The 18,417-nt window shown below is 50.0% G+C and overlaps 1 protein-coding gene across 4 annotated transcripts in view; it reads right to left on the reverse strand.

Annotated features, from left to right (window-relative positions):
* Positions 1-244: 244 nt before the first annotated feature.
* ZNF395 (zinc finger protein 395) overlaps positions 245-18,417 on the reverse strand; it is a 30,481-nt gene continuing 12,308 nt past the window's right edge. For 2 of the 4 annotated variants that reach the window (XM_014546433.1, XM_014546432.1), the window contains exons 2-10: positions 16,550-16,820; positions 14,190-14,422; positions 11,862-11,971; positions 7,886-8,121; positions 7,366-7,466; positions 6,090-6,369; positions 4,655-4,747; positions 3,745-3,848; positions 3,402-3,513 (exon numbers count right to left, since the gene is read on the reverse strand). In XM_014546433.1, the coding sequence (XP_014401919.1) occupies positions 3,402-3,513; positions 3,745-3,848; positions 4,655-4,747; positions 6,090-6,369; positions 7,366-7,466; positions 7,886-8,121; positions 11,862-11,971; positions 14,190-14,422; positions 16,550-16,807 (1,527 nt within the window). In that variant the 5' untranslated portion in view covers positions 16,808-16,820. Of the gene's footprint in view, positions 3,514-3,744; positions 3,849-4,654; positions 4,748-6,089; positions 6,370-7,365; positions 7,467-7,885; positions 8,122-11,861; positions 11,972-14,189; positions 14,423-16,549; positions 16,821-18,417 lie in introns of those variants that run through there. The other 2 variants (XM_014546434.1, XM_014546435.1) reach the window with 2 other exon arrangements.

Genomic DNA, 18,417 nt, shown 5'->3' on the forward strand with positions numbered 1-18,417 from the left:
GGGGGGAGGGGGGGGAGGGACAGGCACAACATTCAATCAGACAATGTACCATTTTATTCCTTATAAAATATATTTCATATTGTTGCTGTAAAAACATTACATTTCACATTTAAAAAAAAAACAAAAAACTTTTTTAACAGTAAAAATAATACTTGGAAGACAGCTGGGGGAAAAGGCGCCAGTAAGACAAATTCACAAATGGGATTTCTCTCCCTCCCTCTCCCTCTCTCTCTTTTTCTTTTTCTTTTTTTTTTTTTTTTTTTTTTTTTTTTTTTTTTTTGCCCCTGGTAAAGTCAGAACCTGGGAGGAGCAGAAAATAACAGGACAGATTTCTTCAAACAAATCAGAGTATCCACCTCCAAATTAATCATGTCCTCCAAGGACAGAAGCCATAGGTGTACCATCGCCATGTGGACATTGCTCAAAATGCTCTCTAAAACTGCAGAACTGCTTCCCCAGCCAGCTCCAACACCACACAATTGAGTCCAATTACTGTACTCACTAGTCAGTCCTTGTGCTTTGCACCCGTGACCCCACTTGGCCACCGCCATTCGGGGCTCTCTCTGCACTGAGTCAGCCTGAGGGCAGGTTCCGTATCATTAAGGCTGGTCACGGTAGCCACCAGACTCCCAAGGTAACTCCAAGAAATATTTGGAATAAGGGTAATGCCAGTGAAATAAAGTTTCCCCAAAATAACTGCATTTGATGACCAGTCCTGTTAGTTTCCAACGTGCACCTGTGGCATCTTACCTTCTCTCAGATTCTGCTGCCCAGGTGGGCCGGGAAGTTAGGGAGAGAGACACAGAGATGAAAAAAAAAACAGGCACGATCACTGGATCGGTTCACAAACCACCCCACCCTCCGAGAAGAAACAAACGGGGGAACCCCAAGGACAGACCACACGTCAGGAACCAACACAACAGCCACGAGATTGAGGTGCGGGAAGAGGGACGCCAGAGGGGGCCGCCACCACCCGAAATAAGACAGGAGCAAATGCAGACAGGGAAAGCTGCACCAAAACAAAACATCAAAAGATAAAATAAAAAATAAAACCACCTCAGCTTTTCAATGGTTTCGTCAATTCCTTCTTTCTCTCTTCCTTCTCTGCCCTGGGTACCAAAGACATGAAAAGCCTACCTCCCTTAGAGGACACCTTTATATCCAGTTATATCTGCACAATCCAAACCGAGGGGGAAATGGGAACAGCTTTTCTAAAGATGGGATTAAGAAGGGAAGGGGAGGGAAGGGAAGATACTGCTGGGCAGCATCCTGCGCCTCACACACGCCCTCCCCTCCCCTCCCCGAGAAGCCCTGAAAACGGACAGCGTGGGAGGTGAGTAGAATCAGGACGAGCTTTTCATTCTCAGGGAGGCTGAAGGGACAGGAAGGAGAGCCCTGGGCCACCTCCGGCTGGCCTGGCTTTGAGCTTTACCGAGGAAGAGATTCCACGTAACCTTTTTTCACAAAGTTATAAAAATATACCCCATCACCACCCAAGACACCTGTGCGTAACTGTCTTTCCCTCTGTCACCAAACCCGGGTCCCCATCACCTTTCACAAAGCCACGCCCCTGTTCTCAGGTGGGCAGGTGTCCTCACGCTCCACCTGCCTCCCACCGCGAGGCATATGCACATTCCCATGGGAAGCGGCCAAAGGAGCTCCCGATAGCCAGGTATTTCCCCCTGGGGCAGGAGGTTTCCTCCTGGGCTCAATGACAGCCCACAGAGGGGATGCTGCTGCTCTTTCCCCAGAGTGGCTTGGTGGGGTTCCCTGAGCCCCTGACATCTAGGACATGGGTCCAAGGCAGCTGGTCAAGCAGGCCTCAGGGAATGGCCACAGTTCCTAGGAAGGCAGGCGAGGCTCTGAAACCAACAGGGGCTCAGCTCACCCCATCTTAACCCCTGGTGGGCATGGCACTAAACTCGCCACATCTCTCTCCTTCTCCGCAGACAAGCTTTGCTCATTAACCTCCTGAGCAATGCGGTACAGGCTCCCCTCAGTTGCTGTGGCCTCCAGAAACACCCCGGGCTAACGCACCAGGAGCTGGGAAGGCATCCCCAGGTCCTCCTCACCCCATTTCCTCAGCTCTCTCTCTAACCTTCTCCATCCTGCCTTCAGGCAAGAAGGTGCTCAGCAGGTACCTGGGACGGTCACACCACACTGAGATAACATTACCTCCTCATCACCAGGCTGGGCCAACCCGGGTAACAAATCCAGAAGCCTCCTGCCTTGCGTCCTATCCCACTTGTCACCTAAGGGAGGGATGAGATTGCTCCCAAAGGGGCAGCTGAGCCATCAAACAATCAGAGACCTGCCAACTGCTTCTCCATCGGTGGGCAAGCTGCCACTCACCTACCTACCTATGCTCTTCTCTCTCCTTCCCCACCAGCCCTGCCTGTAGCCTCGGGAGGGAAATGGGGAAATCCCTGGTGAAACCAGAGGCAGAGAGGAACCTACCACCCAAATAAAGGGGAACTTTAATCAGATAAAGGCTTCTGAATACACCATAAAAGAAAACAAAGTGTTTTAGCAGAGAGCTTTCACAGATACAGAAACCCTCTCACTTTTCCTCAAGGAAAGAGGAAAGAATATCAAGGTAGTGTTTGACCGCCACATGTCAAAAAGTGAATTCTGATCAGCCTTTTGGCTCAGCTACTTGGGGACAGTCTTTAAAAAACGCTGGGTCTGGGCTTTGAGAAGAAGCCGCGCAGTACGTGTTGGGATGCCACCCAACGTCTGAGGGGACCCAGATTCAGAGAGTTGTCACCAGAAGGTTGTCCTTTTACTTCCATGGAAGCTGCTTGGCGAGACAAGCTCTCCATTCTCCAGGGTTCAGGTGGAGAAGGGCTTGCTGCAAAAAAAAACAACAAAAAACCGCCCAGATACCCCCCACTCTTCCCACCCCAACGGCAGGTCCTGCTTTCTGAGTCATCAGCCAGAAACTTTTTTTTTTTTTTTTTTTTTTTTAAGAAAAGTAAATTCATCTTGCTCACAGTCCTTTCTGGGTGAGTTGAGAAAGCAAAGAATTCACCAACTCAGCAGGAAACAGAATGAGCGGTTCCTTCTTTTGATGCTTACACACTAATCCCCTGGCGAGAGGGGATGTGGGGAAGGGAGGCCCATTCATTCTTTGGTCTCTAGTTCGCTGCAGAATACCCTTGGTCAGTTTTGGCTCTCTCCTCCTTGAGGGGGGAAAAAATAGGTTCGTTTCTCTTTTTAAAAAATAAAATGTGCCCACAAGGGAGGGAAAAGGGGTTTAAGTATTAAACCTCAGCCAAGAGAGCCCACACTCCCAGTGTCCACTCTTTATCGGTAGGTGTCTGCTGAGGGCTCACGGGTCCGCCTTTTGTCATCTGGCTGCCGTGGGGCCGGGAGCAGCGAGGGGGAGCCGGCCGGCAGGTTCAGTCCAGGAAGCGCTGGCAGGCCTTCTTCCAGCGGCAGGCTGTGCACCACTGGTCCCGGTGCTCAATGCCGTACACTTTGCGGCACTTCTTAGCCTCCCCGCGGGCCTTCCTGCGAAGGGAGAGTAATGAGGGCACGTCACGAGCTGGTGGTTAGCCCCGGAGAGTGGCCAAGTGTGAGGCTGAGCAAACAAGTGGTGTGTCCTCCAGCCGGGCTCACCCCGCCCCGCCTGGTTCCCAGGACTGACCCTGAAGCCCAGGGTCAGTGGGCTCAGAGCCCATGCTCGCAGTGGAGACAGTGGGGACGAAAGCCAGGAGGAGGCGCTGGGAGCAGAGGCCTTACCTGGTGCTGCTCTGGGCCCGGGGTGGAGATGTGACAATCAGGTGAGATTTCATGGCAGGTGGTGGCTGCTGGGGCTCGCTGAAGCTTAGCGACCTGCTCCGGACCTGGGCACAGAGAGAGGGGCCATAAGCACAGGGAAGGCAGCCACGCCCGTGGGGCCCCTCCTTGTGCCAGGAGGGCCAGCATGCCTTTTCCGGAAGGACATTTCAGACGGAGGTGAACAGGGGCCAGGTGAGGGGAGCGGGAGAGTGAGGAGCAAGCAAGCCTATTAGTGACGCTCATGAGAGAGTAGGGGCCACGGGCAGGGGAGTTGGCCTGGCCACTTCAGGGGCTGCTCCCTCAAGACTTAGAGGCAGTCACCACAGGTGACAGAAAAGAAGGGATGGCACTGTCTCAAAGCCATGTTCAAGCATCCAGGCTTCCCGGCGTGTGATCCCTTCCACCAGAGACGTGTAAGACTAGAACCCACGGTGGGTGGTGCAAGTGGCTTCCAGTGCATTTTAGTTCAGAGGCAAGCCACCTGAGCAGTGGCCCACGGTGGCTGCGAGATTTCTGATCCGGCCTACACAGCCCCCACCAGCTCCCACCTGCTTGCTTGCCCTCCACCCTCCTCCCCTCCAGGTTTCCCACATTCTCTCCCTTCTTAACAAGCACCACAGACACTCGGGCCTAACAGGGCACTGACCCTGGCCTCTCCTCGTGATTTTCTTGGCAATAAACTTGCATGACCTGGTTTCTTCTCTGCAGGCACCCTCCTTCCACCTGCTAAGAGGGGCTGGGACCCGCTGGAGAGTGCCAGGCCAGGGGATGATCTTCACGAAGTGTGGGTGCTGCTGAGCAGTGCGAGGAGAGGGCCCCAGCACTGGGTATGTGTGGCAGAGCCCTGGGACTCGGAGACCGGCACACTCACCGGAGTGAGGGAGGAGGCCGTGGAGGGGGCGGCGGCCCAGCTTATACTGGTGTAGATGTGCGGTGAGACGGGGATCTGAAAGGACGGCAGGGCCTGCGGGAGACAAGACAGCGTCAGCCCAGGTCCCGGCTCTCTGACTCCACCCACACTCCTGTGACATCAGGATGCACAGCAGAAGGTCTCTGGCGGGAAACCCTGGGATCCGCCAGAATGCCCTTCCCAAGAGAAACAGCAGAGTTCCCAACTCTCTGACGTTGTCTCCTTAGTCCCGGATGCCAATCTTTTTTAGGAACCCCTCTCAGAGCCGGTGCACACGCTAGCCGCATGATGTCATCATCACCCACCAAGAACACGCTATAGGCAGTTCCCCAAAAACGGCCCAAAGCCTCCTGAGCAGGGAGCGATTGCTGCAGTAAGGGTAGGGCGTCCCCAGCAACCACGTGGAATTAACAACACTCTCCTGGATGAACGGGTTTAGGTTTGTCTATCAAAACACCAGCCACAGTCTCCAGCGGAAGCCAGGTGCCTGAAGGGCCACCTGAAAGTTGGCCAAACATGAAATAGCTAAGTGACCACTCATTCTAATGAGGAAACCTGGCTCATTCTGTAAAGGTTTTCTGATTGAAAGCACTGCTGTCTAATTACTAACCTGCCAGTCAGTCTGGAGTCTGATAATTGTAAAGGTTTTCTGATTGAAAGCACTGCTAATTACTAACCTGCCAGTCAGTCTGGAGTCTGATAAAATCAAGCTGTGGGCACGAAAGCATTAAAAGAAAAACTGGCACAAGGTAAGCTGTGCATTTACTGAATACCTACTATGTGCACAGTGAAGACCATCCTAAATGACACCCCCTCCGTGACAACTTTCCCAACCACATGGGCATCCTAGCTTGGTCCTTCCTGTACCCACAACAAAGTCTTGTGCCTCCAGGAAGGTACAAGACATGGACGATTATAATTAATCATAGTTACATATGCATTTCTCAAGGTCAGTACAATGTCTTATTCTGTCTGGAAAGCTTATCCCACTGCTTGACACATAGTAGGGTTTTTAAAAATAGGTGCTGGATTGTTTGTTAGTGTAACACAATTCTAGGGACTAGGGATTTGCTCTGGGAAGCCCAATGACACGACTCTATCCACCTTTATAGCCAGCAGCGTAACATCTCCCCCGTCCAAATCCATCAACCTGGGTGCTCGGGGGTTAAACCAGATTTCTAGTAATCACTCGTGACAGCCACCGAGGAAGAACTCGGGAACCCCCACATTTATTTTCCTTTCCTTCTTTGTAGAAGTTAGAGGCGACCCATTTAACTGCAGGGCTCAGCCTCCAATCGGGGTGGTCAGTGCCCTGTGATCAGGCTGGTGGGTGACAGGTCAGACACGGAACATCCTCACGGTCGCAAGGCTAAGCTCCCAGTGTGCCCAGCCATACCTGGTATGCATGGTCAGCCTGAATGTGCCAGAAGGAGCCGGGAGCTGACTTGCTGAGAGCACCGGAGGGCAGGTAGGATTCCAGGCCAGGGTGCTCTGGGCCCGAGGGCTGGCCTTTGGGAGGAGGCGGTGGAAGAATGGCGAGGGGCAGGCTGGTCACACCGGGGGTGGGGGCTGAGTCGGCAGTGGGGGTGCCAGCAGCAGCTGCTTCCTCCTTCATCTGCACTTCCGTGTAGTAGAAATCCTCCTCCCGCTTGAACTGGTCGGAGTCCACAGAGTCCCTGCGGGGGCGGGAGACACGGCGGTGGTCAGGGACAAGCTGCCTCAGTTCAAACACAGAGGAAACTGAGGCGCAAGAGGGGGTGTCTGCTCAGGGCCACCCGGCGAGTCAGGGAAGGAGCCCAAGAGGCCACACAGGAGCCTGTTCCCAACTCAACGTCACAGGGGAGGACGTGCTTGCACATCAATGGGACTGTTTCTCCTGCACCTGAGGCTTCTCCTCTCTCACAGGGTGGATGAACCTCTCCTCCTGCAGGAGTCGTCTGACCCTGAGCCCTGCCACGGGTCCTGTCGGGCCCACCTCGTTGCTGTCACTGTCTCTCCTCCAGGGAAAGGGCTGTGAGCCAGTCCCTCAGCCAAGAGCACCCTGACTCTGGGGCAGCCGTGTCGACGGAGCCCCAGGTCCCCGAGGGAAAGCAGGGGCAGGCCTCGCCACGGGGTCTCCCCAAATCACCCTGTTTCTACCCAGAATTCTAACAGCTTGCATCCTACAGTGGGGCAAGATGACACATCCACAGACGGATGGTGCTCCCTCCCCATGAACAGATAGATCAGTGGTTCTCAACCTTCCTAATGCCGCGACCCTTTAATACAGTTCCTCACGTGGTGGTGACCCCCAATTTCATTGTTACAAATTGAACATAATTAAAGCATAGTGATTAACCACAAAAACAATATGTAATTATATATGTGTTTTCCGATGGTCTTAGGTGACCCCTGTGAAAGGGTCGTTCGACCCCCAAAGGGGTCGCGACCCACAGGTTGAGAACCGCTGAGATAGATCGCCATTCACTACGACAGGAGAGGAGGGTCCTTCTTTCCCAGCAAGGAACTCTCTCCAAAAGGCTACTCCGCTGGGCACAGGGGCAGGCACCAGGTGGCGCTCTCCTCAAGTCATTTCCTTGGAAGCATTCTGGGCTGTGGGTGCCCAGGCATCAGCAGGGTGGAGGAGACCTGAATGCTACCGGAGGCAAGCAGGCCCTGGGCCCCACACCTACCCCAGGTGGAGGGCCTTCACGTGGCGCTTGATACCCACGATGGAGCGCAGGACTTTGCCGCAGTTTGGCCACAGGCACTTGTACATCACCTTCACCGAGTTCTAGGGGAAAGGAAGACAGGGTCATTGGGACACGTTTCTCTCCTTCATCCCCTTCCCATCCTCACCTCCTGGGGACATCAGCCTCCTGCAAACAAAACCTAACAAAAGGCTCGCTGGGGCCAAAGAGACTGACAGGCAGGAGCAAAGTGCCTCGGCCCAGGAGCCGGGCCTGGCGGCCGGCAGCAGCGCTTGGTGCTGTGGGTCAGACCCCACCAAAGCCTCAGGAGAGCAGCGGAAGAGGCGGGGACTGGCACAGAGGCGAAGAGGAACCGGCATCGAAGAGAGCTCCTGGGAATGTCAAGAGGGATCAGCAGCAGAGGAAAACGAAAATGGGATGGAGCCTGAGAACGCCTGGGACCCGGGGGCCCACGTGGACGTCAGCCTCGCCGGCCCGAGCTCACGCTCACATCACCACGTACCTTTCTTTTACGTGGAGCTGGTTCATCCAACAGGAAAGCGTCCGGATCAGTTTCAAATCCAGCATCGGTTTGGGGAGAACCAAAGGCGTCCCCCAGATACTTGGGGCTGGCCTGGGGGTGGGGGGGCGAGGGGGTGGAAACGCCACTGTTCGCACTCCAGTGCCCGCTGGTGGTGCTGCTGCCGCTGTCGGACACATCGCCACTCTCCTTCCACAGGTCGCAGGCCGCACGGGAAGCTGGCGGAGGGAAGAGAGAGGACGCTCATGGGCCCGTCCCCAGACAGCGCTTCTGGCACGGCCCTGTCTGCACTGGATTCCACACTGACAGCCCAGGTCAGAGGCCACGACGTTCCCGATTGGAGCCTGGGTTCCTGAGTCCAATGCCTGGCTGTGCCACGTCAGGGAGAAAAAACCCAAACCTCCCCTTTCTGAGCATCAGTAAAAATGAGGAGACATTGCACCTCATCGCAGCAATGTCCCTGGGCAGTCCTGCTCGGCTCCAGTGGCCATCTCCTGCCACGGCCACGCTGATAACCACTGACCGACACGCACACACTGAAACTTCATCTTGTATTTCACTAACAGAAAGAGAACCAAATTTTAAAATGTGTTTCTCACTGCCCGGCTGGTATGGCTCAGTGGTTGAGCATCGACCTATGAACCTGGAGGTCATGGCTCAATTCCTGGTCAGGGCACATGCCCGAGTTGTGGGTTCAATCCCCAGTGGGGGGTATGTAGGAGGCAGCTGATCGATGATTTTCTCTCATCACTGATGTTTCTATCTCTCTCTCCCTTTCCCTTCCTCTCTGAAATAAAAGAAAAATATGTGTGTGTGTGTGTGTGTGTCTTTAATGTGTTTCTCACTTTATATGTTTTCAAAAAAGGCAGGGGGCCTAGCCGGCATGACTCCCTGGTTGATTATCAACCTATGAACCAAAAGGTCACGGTTCGATCCCCGGTCAGGACACATACCCAGGTTGCAAGCTCGATACCCAGTGTGGGACTTGCAGGAGGCAGCCAATCAATGATTCCCTCTCATCATTGATGTTTCTCTCTCTGTCTCTCTTCCTTCCTCTCTGAAATTAACAATTAATTATAATAAATAAATAAATAAATGGCAGGGGAAAGATTCTACTGCCTCTAGGCCTAAAAGAGTGGGTGAGAAGGTGCACAGACATGTGCCGGGGATCACTGGGTGCCTTCCCCACAGCGGAGTAGGATGGAAAGGCCAAGCTAAGAGCTTGTTGACCAGGCTTTCTTGAAAAATGCCTATTGATCACTTAAACCCAGGCAAGTCCATCAAAAACTGCCTGTGGGAAGCAACCACGCAGCCAGCTCTACAGCCACTGGGACGTGTACCGTTCATCAGAGGTGGCGGCAGCCCAGGTGGCTGCTTTTACCCACCAGTAACGCGTTTAGAGAAGATAAGCCCTGAGAGCAATTCAGACCAATGACAGATGCCTGGGTGACGCCGGCAGGGCCCTGAACCTGCCGCCTGCTCCCAGCAGTGCGTCCGAGCAGGAGGAAGATCACCGTGAGACGTGACACTTCCGGTTTTTAAACTGCCTGTCTTAGGGCTACTTCAGGCCCAGCCCGGACTCTTCCATCACCCAGGCCCTAAGTCCCGATTCCTTGATAGGACAGGAGAATCTGACATTCTCAGACACAGAAACAGCAAGAGAAGAGGGGAAAAGTGTGGTGCCCATGTCCCCAACCACCCCAACCCCCACCACGGGCAGGCTTTCCACGGAGCCTCCTCCGTAACCTGGGTTCTGAGATCGACGGACACATCCTTTGTAGCAAGGATACAAATCCGACTGCTTTTCTCTCATCCTGCTCCATATTCCCAACTGCTTCTCGCTGAGCCAGACACCCGGGGTAGACACCCAGCATTCCTGCTGCATGTTGCCCATGCAGGCTCTCCTTCATTAAGTCACACCTGCCAGCAGAAGCCCACCCACACAGCATGGGATGCTATGAGCTCTTCCCTCCCTAAGTATCAACTGCCAAGTCTCAAAGCTATGACTCCCTGGAAACCAAGAGTTTATGACATCGGGGCTTCCAAAATAGGGGAGCCCTTCGGGGAAGAACTCAGGAGCCCCAACAGCCCAATAGGTCCAGGGCCCCCACACACCCACTCAAGGAGAGAAGGGCAAAGAAGCAGAATGCTACATCTAACTCTGGAGAAGAGCAGGTCAAACACAGGGAAACCCTACAACACAGCAACCTTCCACAGGGAGCCATGCAAATGGCTCAAACGCTGGAACTGGCAGATTGGCACACGGAGGAAGAAAAATATTTTAAAAAGCAAAAGGTTAATTTCACAAATTAATCTATACATTGTAAGATGAACATAAATTACCCCACCTTCGATTGTGCGATTTTCTAGGGGAGGTACTAGCTATGCTATGCATGAAAACCAAGTGCTCCTCTGCAAGAACACAGCAAGGAGAGCATACAGCGAACCTCTAAGAAATATTTATAATCCCCTCCGGTCTCGACACACACGCGTGCGCAGGACCACCCTAACAACACAGACACCAAAGGGAAGAGTGGTTTCTGTGCAAACAGTATCCATGGTTAGAGCAAGGTGTGGGTGACTGTGTAGACCCCACCTTGCGGCAGAATACTTCAATATCATTCGCTGCCAAGGAAGCCTTATATTTCCACTGATTTCAGTCATAAGACCAGACATATAATGGAAAAACATCTTTAATAAACTAATAAATTTTGTGTCCAAAAGGGACTTCAGATATCAGGATCGTGTTAGATGTATATGTGTTGGTGTTGGGTGCATGTGTGTGTGTTTGTGTGTGAATATTATATATGTATTCTACACACACACACACACACACACACACATATATATACACACACACATATACACAAAACCTGATGGGAATTGAAGTCAATGATTTTCTTTCCCTTTCTGACACTTTTCTGGATCCTCCTCCTATTGACCAACCTCCTGGATCTCCTAAACTCGTAGAATTTCCTGAGAACTTAAAACTGACTCCTACTTCCCCGTTGTGTTTGTGTCGCTCTCGGTGCTAACGGAGCAGATGCACAACGCACGCCAGGCTTCACCACAGGTGGGATCAGACACAAGAACTAACTAGCAAACTCGTCAATGATGATGGGCTTTGGGTGAAGGAAGTAGATTTGCTTCATCTCTCCTTTGAATTGACTTTGTATCTAGAAAGATGACTTAGGAGGGATACTTGTAAAGGCCACTTTCCTGCTGACTCTGTATTTTCAGTTAAATCTCACCAATGAAGAAGTTATTCCCTGGGAGTAAGTCAGGCCAGCCCCATAGCGACTTCCCAAATGAAACATTCAGGTTCACCACCAGTCTTGCCAAACTACTAATATCCAGCAACCCTTCTTCCTCCCCCATTTTACTGATGGTGTATTTTGGGGGTCGCACCAGAAGAATTTCCCTTTAATCTGTCAATTTGCTGTGAAGTCCTTCTATCGCTTTGCATGAAGCAATTAGATTTATTTTAGACTTCCGCTTGTTTATTCTAGGTCCTTGGCCGGTAGGCCCACGCTAATTTACAAGGCTGAATTAGGCACTTGGAACAGGGGCGTGAATCTTCTGAGGCCACTAGGGGACCGTTTAGTAAGTTTCTACCTTTGTGAACCAAATATTCCTCTGTGGGCCTGGTTCAGGCCCCCACCAAAGTGCCTCACTCACTTACTCCCATAGAAGAACTTACTCAAGTGGCCAGTGTGGCTCAGCCCCGTGCTCAATCATCTTCACAATGCACCAGGAAACTTCTCCCCAGAGGAGGAAACTGAGGAAAAAGAACGGAAGCATCCAACTCAGTGTCACTCAGCCAGTCTGGGACACAAGAAAGAAGGGACTCCGGAATCCTCCTGCCAGGCCAGTCCTTTGGCAATTAGCTGCTCAGAGCAGAGGACGTGAGTGACGAGCCTCTGCCACACCCAGAACCCACGTGGACTCCCTTCCTCACCAGAGAAGTTGGCCTCGGCCCGAGGAGGACTCTGCACGACCGGGCTGCAGGACAGGGACGTCAGCACCATGGCCGCCATCATCTCGTCCATTTCCACCGCCTCGGACTTCCTGGATTCAAGCAGATGAGGGCCAGAGGTTACATGCTGGCACTGCTGGTCACGTGATTATATCACCTATCTGGGCTGTGCCCTCCTCATCCCCACTCCAATCAGCCAGCGTGTACGTTAAATAAAGCATGAAGGTCTCCCCTCATTCTTCATGAAAAATACTCATTCTGGATTACGTTTATAGTATGAGTCAACCCCAGTCTAAGGGGGTCGGTCCCCATCCCACTGCTGACACCCGGGGGCAACTCCATTCTCTCCCCTGAATTCACTTCCTAACTAACTCTGCAGCTTAAAATAGAGAACTGTATTTTCAGGGGAAGGAAGGAGAGTCAAAGCAATGAAAGAGAGCATGGACAAAAAGAATGCCCACTAGAATTCGAAAGCACTAAAATTTACCTTTCTTTCCCCATCTTAAATTTAAGAGGAAACAATTACACTAACCAATCCCTTTCCCCTCCCCCAAGAAAAATGATGTGGAATTCTTTTAGCTTCTGAATGTCAACAGAACCTAGTACATAAGCCAATGAACAAGTAAACCAGAAGCACTAAAGTAAATCTCAATGCTTTATACAGCAGAGGTCTATAAAATTTTACATGCGATTTTTAAAAAATCCATATGAAGTTACATTACGCGGAAGTAAATTTAGAGCTGTCTATAAGTTAATGCTAAGGTATGGAAAGTTAGACTGAAATACATTTGTAGGTAACTCATCCATTTCAAAGGACTGTAATAATCCTTTCTTTACAATTCAGAGCCACCAAAATGTGTGACTGGGTTTGAAGTAGTTAAACGAAGGCCAGTGATATATTAAACATATTAGCATCCCTTTGTTATACGTGATCTTTGTATTTTTATTTCCATCGAGTAGAAAAACAAGTTCTTTGCCAACATTCCTCTGAATTCACAATCACAAATATTGTTGCTCTGGTCTGGTCTCAATATTCTGGGTGTACTGTCAATGGCAGTATTCCCCACAGACAAGCACAGAAAGAGGTGGAATGAGGCTTAACTGTGTGCACATCCTGGATATAAGACAATCTCCATTGGCAGGTTTTCTTTTTTAATTTTAAAAGATCAATGTACAAACAGTATGTAACAGAAACTAGGATATAGATAGATAGATATAGATATATACACACACGTATATACATATATTCCCCCTCAGGGTAAAACTGTATCATAAAATTCTAAAGCCAGAGATATACATTCATACAGTCTGCATTCAACATTAATGGTTTTGAACTATGTTGAACACCTGAAACTAATGCAAAATAATACTGAACATATACTGTAAGTGAAAAATAAAAATTAAAAAAAAATCAATGGTTTCAAATGTCTAAGCGAGGGGTCAGCAATCTATGGGCTGTGGATCAAATGTGGCCTGTCGCCTGCTTTTGTATGGCTCCCAAGCTATGAATGGTTTCATAATATTTTAATGGTATTATAAATCAAAAGAAGAGTATTATTTCTTGACATGTGACACATGGAAACTAGATAAAATCGAAATCTGAGCGTCCACAAGTAAAGTTTTATTGGCGCGCAGCCGTGCCTGTGTGTTTCCTTATTGTCTGTGGCTGCCCTCACACTACCACAGCAGAGCGGAGTCTCTGGGACAGGGGCCGCGTGGCCCACAAAGCCTACCCTACTTACTATCTGGCCCATTCAGAACAAGTTCACTGCCCTAACTGGTTTGGCTCAGTGGATAGAGCGTCGGCCTGCGGACTCAAGGGTCCCAGGTTTGATTCCGGTCAAGGGCATGTACCTTGGTTGCGGGCACATCCCCAGTAGGGAGTGTGCAGGAGGCAGCTGACCGATGTTTCTCTCTCACCGATGTTTCTAACTCTCTATCCCTCTCCCTTCCTCTCTGTAAAAAATCAATAAAATATATTTTTTTAAAAAAAGCAAAACAGAACAAGTTCACTGATTCCTGATCTAAGCCATTTTTTCCTGTCTCTCATCATGAAAAACTAAGACCTAATTTTAATCTAAGTATGAAGAGAGGAAAAACAGCCCTTAGTCAAACCAAAAACATAGCAGAACAGGTACCATTCCGGGTTTTTCTAAGGGATGCCGTCTCTTCTCTCTGCGTCCCATTTGTCCAATATCTTGACAACTAGACACCTAGGACTTGCACATTCCTCCCCCATCACAAAACATGCCACAACCCCATTCCTCCCCACCCACATGATTTTCAGAGCAACGGTTCTCCCCCACAAACCTTTTTGGGACGTCAATGTTCCTGGAGACAGGCCTGTAGGCTTGCGCCTCGGCTCCCTGCTCCGGAAGTGGCCCCTGGGGAATGGGGCCCTGCAGCTCGGCCAGCCACACCTCCTCCGCTTTGCAGCAGATCTGTAACTTCTGGTCCAGCAGCCAGACCGTCACCTTGTCCTCTGCCAAACTGTGCTGCTCCACCAGTCCCGTGCACTCTTGCCCCTCATACCACACATACACCTGGTGGGAGAGAAAAGCAGCAACCGGGGTCAGCACTTAGTAGTTCTTACCCCACAGGCCCCAAGTTCTGGGATCCGCCTGACACCAACTAAAGTCCCCGACTCGGCTGTAATTTAAGCAAGATGCTGCCAGGTATCCGCTTCCCACCTGAGCCCCCAGTGGACTGGTTCTTCCCAAAGCAGATCCTTATAAACTCTCTACACCAGCGGTTCCCAACATGGGGCACACGCCCCACAGGAGGGCAACTTGATTTTTAAGGGGGGCCATTCGAGAATGAGTCATTAACAGTGAATTTTTTGCATTTCTTAGGGTTCTAGGGGCCTCATATATAGCATATAAATATATATTGTGACCTATTTATGCATTTCAGTTCTCTATTATATGTTTTGAAACTTTATTTGCTATTTTTTCATATCACTTCATGTTATTATTATTTTTTTAACAATTTCTTAGTGATTTCTTCCTCGGTACTTCGACTGTCCTTTTGTTCTTTTATTTTTCTCTTTCATGGATGTCATGTTCTTTGGAAGCTTGTTTAGACCAAGATAATGGCCTTTTAGGCTTCCTCCACGTGAATAGTTCACTATTTGAATAATAAGAATTATATGTCACAGGGAGGCGGGGAGAGGCATCAGGATTTTAGAGATGCTTAGGTGGGGCATGGCCAAAAAAAGGTTGGGAACAACTGCTCTATAAGGAGAAAGTGAACATGTCAGTTTCTGAGATTTTTTTTCTTCTGAACTTACAATCTGTATCCATTGAAGCTTAAGTTGTTATCATCTTAAAACAGACAGTTTTCTGTAAGCCTTGTGGCAACCAGGAAAAAAACTTCTAATTCAGCAGTCGCCAACCGGTGGTACATGGACCGGTGGTCCGTGAGGTCTGAAAGGTTGGCAACTGCTGCTCTAGTTAATACACAAAAAATTAATAAGAATCAAAGCATGACTCTGAAAAAAAATCAACAAACCACAAAGGAAGACAGCAAGAGAGGAAGAAAGAAAAAAGGAACTACAAAACAGTCAGAAAATAATAAAGAAAGTAACAACAGTAAGTCCTTACCTACCAATCATTACTTTAAATGTAAATGAGTTAAATTCTCCAATGAGTTAAATTCCAGTCAAATGACTTTGGAATCCGTGTCCATCCTCCGGAATTCTTGCCCTGCATTGCCTCCAAAGTCCTATAGATCTGCTGGTTCACAACTATTGCCTTGAATTACTCGCCCTGCATTTTGCCCTTCAGGGACTTCTGAGTCTACCTAGGAACAAGACGGTAGGGATGGAGAGGTAGGCTGTCCTCTCTCAAGGGCTGCCGAGCAGTTGGGGAAGCGAGCTGTGGGAAACAGAAGCCTTAGCAGGGAGACAAGAGGTAGAGCAGGGGTCCTCAAACTTTTTAAACAGGGGGCCAGTTCACTGTCCCTCAGACTGCTGGAGGGCCGGACTATAGTTTAAAAAAGAACTACGAACAAATTCCTATGCACACTGCACATATCTTATTTTGAAGTAAAAAAACAAAACGGGAACAAATACAATATTTGTAAGTGCATGTGGCCCGCGGGCCGTAGTTTGAGGACCCCTGAGGTAGAGTCTACTTAGGGACCCTGGAGAAGGCAATAAAAGAGAAGCCCACGCATCTGGATCTAGTGATACTATCAGGTACAGGCCCTAACACAAGGGGAGAAACACTGGAAAAGAAAGACCAAATAGTATTCTGACTAAACGAACACCTTCCTCTCTTAAAAACTTCTAAAGGTAATTCGAAGACACAACCTTATCTGCCTCTCATAAGCCTGAGATTCTTCCCTTTGTTTTGTTAAGTTGCAAACCAAGACAAGTTAAGAAAAAACTAGGCTGTGGCCATGCTTGAAACTGAGGTTTTGAGTAGGTCTAAGCCCAGAAAATCAGATGTCAGGTCTCGCCAGCCTTTTCTCCAGGCAGCACTGTCAGTCAGGGAGGAGTCCTGGGTCCGCTGCTGATGACTCATTCTCTCAAGAAGCCTGCTGCCCTCAGGCCCACAGGGCGGCAAGCTAAAGGTCTGTACGCACGCAAAAACGATGCCCAGGGAGTTCCCACCTGTCGCTCGGGGCACCACTAGCCTGCCGGCCACAAGCCTGGGAAGATCGGGCACGTGTCCACTCAGGCACCATCCTACCTTCTGTCTAGGCTGAAAGGCCATCTGCTGGAGGCCTGAGGTGCTGGGAGCCTTGAGGACTTCCTTGGGCTGCTCCTGACAGGACGTGTCCTTGGAGGTGAAGAAGGGCTGGGGAGCCACCCCCTCCAGCAGCTCCGCCTGCGGCTCCGAAGGTGGGGCAGCCCCGGGTGGCCCCACCACCCGGGCTCCCAGGAGGGACCGTTTACCGAGGCGCCGGGACAGCACACTGGCCATGCTGCTCTCTTTCCTGGGGAGGCAGAGGGGACACAGAACCCTTTAGCCATCATCTGGAGGAATCAGGAAGCTCCAGTCAGCGCCCTCCCTACACAGAGCAGCAGTGTCAGTGCCTATTAAAATGGATGAAACGTTTGATGGTAACTTTTAGAATATTTTTCTTCTTACAGAAGTAATACCCATTTCTCGTAGAACATTTAGAAAATACTGATAAGTGTGTGCACGCACACACACAAACACACACACACACACACTCAAGAAGCTGCCTCCCAGAGACACCTGCTTTCGCTATATAGCATTCCATGCTTTTACTTCTACAAAAATGGGACCATGGTTTGGTAAACTACATTTTCACTTAGTAGCTTGTACAGATTTAACTACATCAGTCAATGTTATTTGATAAAAACCCTTTTAGAAACCACAGAGTATCTTCCTAGGCAGATGCATCGTTGTTAATTTAACAAGCCCTTTATTATGATACCTGGGGGCTGTAGCCAGTGTTGTGCTGTTTGACCTGCTCTGCCCACAGGCAGCTTCCTGAGCTCTGCCTCAGCACACACACACACCAGGTCAGGTACTGATATCTGATACAGTCACGTACCGCTTAACGACGAGGATACGTTCTGCAAACATCAGCGTGCACGTACACAAACCTAGATGGTATACTCTTTCTACTTATAAAAGTTTTTTGCTGTAAAACGGTATTCCGTGTTAACTGGCAACAGCCTCATACACTGTACGCCTGCCATGTCTTGTGATTGCATCATGTTCTCTTGTGATGTTTTATACAATAACTTGCTGTACAGGCTAGTAGTCTAGGAGCAACAGGCTCTCCCATATGACCTAGGGGTGTAGTGGGCTATACCAGTGGTCGGCAAACTGCGGCTAAAACTTCGTGGCCCATGCGCAGAAGTCGGTATTTTGTGGAAGAGCCACACTCAAGGGGCCAAAGAGCCGCATGTGGCTCGCGAGCCGCAGTTTGCCGACCACTGCCCTAGAACGATGTTATAAATATCCAAATGGCCCTTGGCAGAAAAAGGGTTCCCCACCCCTGCTATAGAAGCTCTTCGCAACCTGCCAAGGGTGACAGAAAAGGGGGTTTTACAAGTCTTTTACTCAGAGCTTCTAGGGCTGGAAGCAGAGAGCAGAGTATCTCCACCAGGAATTCCCCAGAAAGGAGAGAAAAGGTAAGAACAAGGTCAGAGTCCCAGCACCCTAAGGAGCTCCTGTTCGGCTGTCTGGTGACTTCACAGCCAGTAACAACACTATGGCGGAAAGCTTTATTATCATGAAAAGGGAGAAGAATGTGAGAAGTAAATTCCTGGCCAAAAAAATGTACATCCAACTAACTCGGTTTTTACAACCCACTCACCTCCCTTCATCCTTGAAGCCTCAAGCCAGAAACAAGAACCTCTAACTTGTCCTAACTGGTTTGGTTCAGTGGATAGAGCATCAGCCTGCAGACTGAAAGGTCTCAGGTTCGATTCCGGTCAAGGGCATGTACCTTGGTTGCAGGCACATCCTTAGTAGGAGGTGTGCAGGAGGCAGCTGATCGATGTTTCTAACTCTCTATCCCTCTCCCTTCCTCTCTGTAAAAAATCAATAAAAGA

Source organism: Myotis brandtii, unplaced genomic scaffold (assembly GCF_000412655.1).
Source record: "Myotis brandtii unplaced genomic scaffold, ASM41265v1 scaffold447, whole genome shotgun sequence".
Taxonomy (NCBI): Eukaryota; Metazoa; Chordata; class Mammalia; order Chiroptera; family Vespertilionidae; genus Myotis; species Myotis brandtii.